The 7,832-nt window shown below is 32.5% G+C and overlaps 1 protein-coding gene across 1 annotated transcript; it reads right to left on the minus strand.

Annotated features, from left to right (window-relative positions):
• Positions 1–4,503: 4,503 nt before the first annotated feature.
• On the minus strand, positions 4,504–6,809 carry LOC105782285 (polyubiquitin). Its single transcript, XM_012606928.2, has 2 exons — positions 6,650–6,809; positions 4,504–6,056 (listed from the first exon to the last, which is right to left on the minus strand). The coding sequence occupies exon 2, from the start codon at positions 6,054–6,056 to the stop codon at positions 4,683–4,685; it is 1,374 nt and encodes a 457-aa protein (XP_012462382.1). The 5' UTR covers positions 6,650–6,809; the 3' UTR covers positions 4,504–4,682.
• Positions 6,810–7,832: the final 1,023 nt, after the last annotated feature.

Consider the following 7,832-nt stretch of genomic DNA (forward strand, 5'->3'; position numbering starts at 1 on the left):
TGTATTAAGCCTTATAAATCCCCTAACTGAGTTATGTCGCGAGTTAACCAGTTATCAATTCAATTAGGGAAAGACAAAAATAATCTCATTTTTCAAAGTAAATTGTATTATTTTGATGGTGTTTTTGTTATTTTGTATCTTCTATATAGGAAAATAATAAAATATATATACATAGAATTTAAACTCCATGCTCTTTAGTTTTTTTTTTACAAATATAGTTGTATAAACTTTTTATAAATAGAGTTATTTCATAATTTTTTCATTGATATTGTAGATGTGTCATAATTTAGCATACCCTAAAACGTTTAATGTTTTATATTTTAAATAAAGTCTAAAATAAATTTATAAGATAAATATGTGATTATTTAGTGGGTATTGTTGATACTATGTACAACAAGAAGAGTCCAGAGGAGAGGGTAGTGATTGCTATGGAGGTCGGTTCATCTAATTAGGGCAGAGAGTTGGAGGTTATGAAGAGTAGTGGTGAAGATGATGTAAAACTTAAGGGCTAAAAAATGTTGAAGTGTAGGCTTATTATTCTTGAAGGGTTGATCCTTTTCTTCATTATTCTCAGAGGTATTTATAGGTAAAAGTCCCATGTATAACGGTGTTGACATGTTGGACTTGACATTTAATCATGACAGATTAAGCTTTGATGGGATGATGATGTCTATAACATGACAGATTTTATCATTCATTCTGATTTTGATGAGATAAAACAGTTAAGCTCACGTGATATCTAATGACCAATAACTTCTGTAATAAGGCCCAATTGGCCCAGACTATTTACAAAACAAAAAATGGGCCGTCCAGGCCCAATAGTCCAAAACCTAGCCCACCTAACATCCTAAACTTCCCAAACCCTAGCCCCATGTTCAGTTCAGCGCCGCGAGCCCCCACAACGTGCTCCGCCTCCGACAACTCCAATCGGCGCATGCTTCGGAGCCAACTCCCCCGCGCATCACGCCCCTCGCCGCCGTGAATCTCGCGCACGCACGTACCTGCAACAAGCGAAGGAGAGGAGCAAAAATCGGGCCAACCGAATAGATTTTTTTGGATTTATTTTTCTTTCCCATTTGCGGCTATAAAAGGCCAATATTTCCAGTGTAAAGGGGGGAACAAAGATTGTATCAAAATTATTAAAAAAACAGAGGAAAAAATCAATAAGAGCAAATCGATTATTCGTTTTTTTAAAGAGGGATGATCATTCTTTTATTTTTTTTTCATATATACATATATCTTATTTTTTTTCTATATAGTTTCTTTTTATTTTTATTTATTTTTGTTTAAAATATAAAGAAAAGGGACGAACATACCTTTTTTTCGACGGAATCGCTGAGTTGGCGCCCCTCTCCGTCGCGATCAGAGACCGGGGCGTCGACGGAGGCCGTGGTATGCCTCGATTGGCGGCGGCGGTATAAAAGAGGAACCCTAGCAGAGCTTCTCTGTTATTTTTTTTTCTTTTTTGAATCAAAGAGGAAAATGAAATTTTTTAAGGAAAATTTGGCATTTATAAGGGTTATGAAACGACGTCGTTTAGGACCTGCTTCAATGGCCTCAAAACAACATCGTATAGGCCGAAACCCGACGACCCGACCCATTTTCTCAGGATCCGCGTGTTTTTCTTTTAGTGGTCTATTTGCGCGTTTGGTCCCCCGATTTTTAAAAACGTGTCTAAATCAATTTTTTTTGTTTCATTTAAATTTGGACCGCATGCTTTATTTTTGTTATATTTCAGTCCTTTTAAAACGCAGTGCTTGCGGAGTTTGGGTAAATTTCCCTTTGGATCCCCCTCCTGTTTTGTGCATTTCGATTTGGCCCTTTCTAGTGTTTTCCATTTTTTTTAAATTTGGCCCTCAAACTCTTTTTCTTTTTTAGTTTGATCCTTAATCAATTTTTTAGTTCTTTTATATTATTTGGCATTGTGTATTAATATTATATTATTCACTATCGTTATTATTGTATATTTTCTATACATTTACATCTGCATATTTTATATCTGCATATTTAATATATATATATATATATTAAGTTTTTTTACATGCATACATATATTTCATTCGCACATTTTAAATTTCTTTGTATATAATTTTTACTTTTTTTATCTTAACTTTCACATGCTTTATATTTTATACATACTTACGCATTGTTATTTTGAAATATATATATACATAATTTTGTATTTTTATTTATTGAATTTCACATGTACATATTTTACATTTTCTTTTCATACCTTTTATATACATGTGTATATATATATATTATGCATTGGCATTTTATAGCATACATACATCTTTCATATTACACAGTCCACGCACATAGGCCTGCATTTTCTATAATATATATATATATATGTTCTTAGAATTATTATAAGGTTTTGTTGTTGTTCTATCTGGTGTATTTCATGTTTACATATATGTATACTTGTATATGCCTGTTTTAATATATGCATATATATGTTTTCAAATTTTATTTATGTTTCATACTTATATTTTGACAATACATATATACATGCATATTTTAAATTAAAGTGTTTATTTTATATTGTACATTTTTTTTAAAATATACTTTTGGGAAATATATTTTGGTTTATCAAAATCATCATATTTTACAAATTTCCAAAATATTTGGCATTCATGATTCTCGAGAAAAGATCGTGTCCTAACTTACTGGATCGCGATTATTTTTTGATGAATTTAGAAAGCCAAGTATTCGTTTTGCAATAAATTCTCAAATTTCAAATAAAAGCTTATTCTCGGGGATTTAAAATGTTGGGTCCTAACTTACTGGTCACGATATTTTGACTTCTAAATAAAATTTTCGAAACAAAAGGCAATATTTGGGTATTTTGAAGATTTAAAACATTGTGCCCTAACTCACTTTGGGTGTGGTGTTTTATTTCTTTGAAATAAGAATGTCTTATTATTTTGATTCATTCATGAAATAAAAGTTCCTTTTAAAATCTTTTCAAATTTTCGACACCGAGGCATTAAAAAATCAATTTGGTACCAATTTTGGGCGTTGAGGTGCTAATCCTTCCTCGTATGTGAATCGACTCCCGAACTTGTTTTCTCAAATTTTGCAGACCAAAATTATTTTTTTAAGGTGGGCCGATCGCACCTTAATAAAGGATCGGTGACGACTCCAATTTTTGTTTTTTTAAGTCGATAACTAAAATTTTTGTTTTTCAAGAAAAACGGTTTCGACAACTTCATATTCCCAATAAAAATTAAGTCATCTGTTATGCAGATAATCATGCCGAAAAGATGAATTAGAAGGTGACATTTCAATTATCTAATAACAAAATTATTATTCAAGCATTTTCTTGACTTACCACATGCCGTAACTTAGATAGGAATATAACATGTATATAAAATTATTCATTCAAACAATGTAGCAAAATCAAAGATAAAAAAGCTCATCGAAACAAATTCAAAGATTTGTGCCAAAGCCTTCTGCCACAACTGACAAAAACTTCATACAATCTTTAATTACAAAATTTTCTTATTTATAAAATAATTTAAATATAAGAAAATACTCGTAAAATAATTGAAAAATTAATTAAATTTTTAATGGAAAGCAACATTTGAATTATAAATTGTATTGAATTACATTTTCGAAATTTAATTTTTGTTAAAACCTTTGATGGACTATTAAGTGATGTCATAGCATTTAACGTAAAGTCTTATATGTAAAAATGATAATATTACATTTAATTATTATATGAGGATTTAATTGATTTTTAATTATCTTATGAAAGATCTTTAAAAGCTATTACATTTTATAAAAGCTTAAAATAATTGTTTAAAATTAGAAAAGAAACTAAAAATAAATATTATAAAATATTAACTTATTATAAAAAAATTATAGAAAAAATTAAAAGTTGTTTTGAATATAAAATTTATTAAAATGATAAAAAATGAAAATTTCATTTTCAAAAGTGATATAAATTATAAAATGATTATATATATATATGTTATTTTATAGGTTTGGAATTTTGTGTTTCAGAAGTAAGGAAATGTAATAGTGATTAGTGCGAATTAAGAGAATTGGGTGAGGATGAGTTTAATAATTGGATTGAGTGATGCGTAATTATTTTAGTTCGAGAGAAAAGTTAATTTTATAACATTTTGGTACGTCAAAAAGTAACAGTTTTCCTTTTAAGCTTTCCATATATTTTATAATTTTATAACATTTTAATTATATTTAGTAATTCTACATTTTAATAATTTTTATACGTAAATGCTAAAAATTATAAATTTATTAGAAAATAAATGAACTTTACCACATGTCAGTAGTTTTCACATCATCAATATATTTTAAAAGCTTAATAAAATGTAAATTTTAATGATTACTCTTAATCTGGTAAATATTGGCCACCTAAGACTACGACGGTGTTATTTAACCCACCCCAAAAGTAGTACAGACATGTCCGAATAAATAATTTAATAACTTAATAATAGATTATTAGCACCTTCATGTAAATTCGAACAAGAGAGAAACTTGAATGCAAAAACGAATTTATTCAAACCTAAAAAACAACTAAAAGCGTTTATAAAAAGCAATTATTTTTACTTGTACGCTTCCCCTGTGCCTAGTGGCCAGCTCACATCAGCATACGACCCACAAACATAACAAACTTAACACATCAACAATAACTGGACAGGTGTTCGGCACCACACTTAAAAGCCACCGCGGAGGCGAAGGACCAGGTGCAAAGTGGATTCCTTCTGGATGTTGTAATCTGCAAGGGTCCTCCCATCTTCAAGTTGCTTCCCAGCAAAAATCAGCCTCTGCTGGTCTGGTGGGATTCCTTCCTTATCCTGGATCTTGGCCTTAACATTATCAATCGTGTCTGAGCTCTCAACTTCCAGGGTGATGGTCTTTCCAGTCAGGGTCTTCACGAAAATTTGCATCCCACCACGGAGACGGAGAACCAAGTGGAGGGTGGACTCCTTCTGGATGTTGTAATCTGCAAGGGTCCTCCCATCCTCTAGCTGCTTTCCAGCAAATATCAGCCTCTGCTGGTCTGGAGGGATACCTTCCTTATCTTGAATTTTGGCCTTAACATTATCGATTGTGTCAGAGCTCTCAACTTCCAGGGTGATGGTCTTCCCGGTAAGTGTCTTCACAAAAATCTGCATACCACCACGAAGACGAAGCACCAAGTGGAGGGTGGACTCCTTCTGGATATTATAGTCAGCCAGGGTACGGCCATCCTCCAGTTGCTTACCAGCAAAAATCAGCCTCTGTTGGTCTGGGGGGATTCCCTCCTTGTCCTGAATTTTTGCCTTAACATTGTCAATGGTATCTGAACTCTCTACCTCCAATGTAATGGTCTTCCCAGTCAAAGTCTTAACAAAAATTTGCATTCCTCCACGGAGGCGAAGCACCAAGTGGAGTGTGGACTCCTTCTGGATGTTGTAATCAGCCAATGTGCGGCCATCCTCAAGTTGCTTACCAGCGAAGATCAGCCTTTGCTGGTCTGGGGGGATGCCTTCCTTGTCCTGAATCTTGGCCTTGACATTGTCAATCGTATCAGAACTCTCCACCTCCAATGTGATGGTCTTTCCGGTGAGGGTCTTGACAAAAATTTGCATACCACCCCTCAATCGGAGGACCAAATGGAGTGTGGATTCCTTCTGGATGTTGTAGTCAGCAAGGGTACGGCCATCCTCCAGTTGTTTACCAGCAAAGATAAGCCTCTGCTGGTCTGGTGGGATCCCTTCTTTGTCTTGGATCTTGGCCTTTACATTGTCGATGGTATCAGAACTTTCCACCTCAAGGGTGATGGTCTTCCCGGTGAGGGTCTTGACAAAAATTTGCATACCACCCCTCAATCGGAGGACCAAATGGAGTGTGGATTCCTTCTGGATGTTGTAGTCAGCAAGGGTACGGCCATCCTCCAGCTGTTTACCAGCAAAGATAAGCCTCTGTTGGTCTGGTGGGATCCCTTCCTTGTCTTGGATCTTGGTCTTTACATTGTCGATGGTATCAGAACTTTCCACCTCAAGGGTGATGGTCTTGCCAGTGAGGGTCTTGACGAAAATTTGCATCTATTTTGAATAAAAATAGAACACAAATAAGACTAAATAGATTGAAACAAGAATAACAAATATACTTCAACAACCAGGTCCACGAAAACAAAGCAATTCTGATACAAATTTTCTAGAAAATATACTAAATCTTATAAAGGGGGCCTTAATAGATCAGCAATTCATGCACGATCTAAAAATATTCAGCTTGTTCTAATGTATTAGAACCCAACTTCACCACGATTTCGTCAACAGTAGCGTCAAATTCGTAAGTTTCATTTAATAAATCGAAATAATTCGAAGTATATAAATTCGAAAGAGAAAAAACCGAAATCTACATGTCAAATTAAAGAATTAAGAGGTAAATTCATGTTCAGCAATTGCATATAAAGAAAATCTAGCACTGAAGGAGAAATCCCTAGCTTTAATTCATAACTTGCGATTCAATTTAAAGAAAACCCTAAAATCGAAAAGGAAACATAATCCCAAACTTAAATTTCATAAAATTCATTGGAAATTTCCAGAAATAAATAAATAAATTAAAAATTAAATCTACCAGAATCTCTTGAAAATAGAACACTAAAATAATGAAAGAAAATAAAGAAAATAATTACCTTGAAAGAGGAATTTCGAAGAAGGCTTCAAACTGATAATCCCAAGGCTCTATGAATTTGATATGTGAACAGCGAGGCTCAGATCTTAATTTATAGGCCGAATTAGCATATCAAATGACGAAAAAGGGCTTGATCATCAACCAATGGAATGAGACCACATTTCTTAAGTTATTTACTCTAGTTTGGCCTGCACGCCAGGATTACGATTGGATTCTTGTCGTGGAGTGTCCTAGTTTTAGATAATATCGAGAGATGGGTGTTCCAACCGAACACGCTACTTTTAAAGCGAGTCCAAAACACGCTCTTTTATTTATTTATTAATATAATGTTAAAAATTCGTAATTATTTGTAATAATATTCTCTCTAAAATACGAATTTTATATTCTTTATTTTAGAGTATAATATATTTTATTATAATATTCAAAAAACAAATTTTAGTTGAATTCATTTTGATATTTCTTTACTAGGCATTGAATGTGTCAATAAATATCTTACATAAAATAACTTGATATTAGTTGTGAATAGAGCCAAAATAAGAAATTAGGTAAAGCTAAAACTGGAAAAATAATAATTGTAAACTTTATTTAAAAGAAAATTTATAATCCTTTTTTAGACAATAAAGGGTTTTTTATAAAATATCTTAAAATTTTGAATAATTATAAAAATAATTTATTTGTTTTTATCATATACGTAAATGACCTAAAATAAATAGTAAAAGTTGGTGGAACCAAAAAGATTGACGCCACCTGTATAAATATAAGAGAAATACTGAGTTTTTTACAAAATTATTATAAAAAAGAATTAACCAAAATGTTATCCTTTTTTTTTATTTACCAAAATATTATAATTTTTTTATTTACCAAAATATACCCAAAAAAAACCTGACAACAGCCTGATCAGGCCAATCACATTGGCGGCACCAAAGGTGCCAAAGTGATTGGCCTGACCAAAGGTGCCAAAGAGATTAGCTTGACCGGACTAAAATGTAACTCTCTGCAGTTTCAAAGACCTGACATGCAAATTTACCATTTTAAATTTTGAAAGTGAATTGTTGCCGCTGTGCGTGAGAGGCGCACTAAAATTGAAATGTGGCTAATTGTCTTCTAAGCCCTCTTTATTTATTATTTTCTTTTTATTTCCCTTCAACTCACTTTTTTATTTAATAAACAAGCTCTCAACCTAT

The sequence above is a fragment of the Gossypium raimondii genome, chromosome 13 (assembly GCF_025698545.1).
Source record: "Gossypium raimondii isolate GPD5lz chromosome 13, ASM2569854v1, whole genome shotgun sequence".
Classification (NCBI taxonomy): Eukaryota; Viridiplantae; Streptophyta; class Magnoliopsida; order Malvales; family Malvaceae; genus Gossypium; species Gossypium raimondii.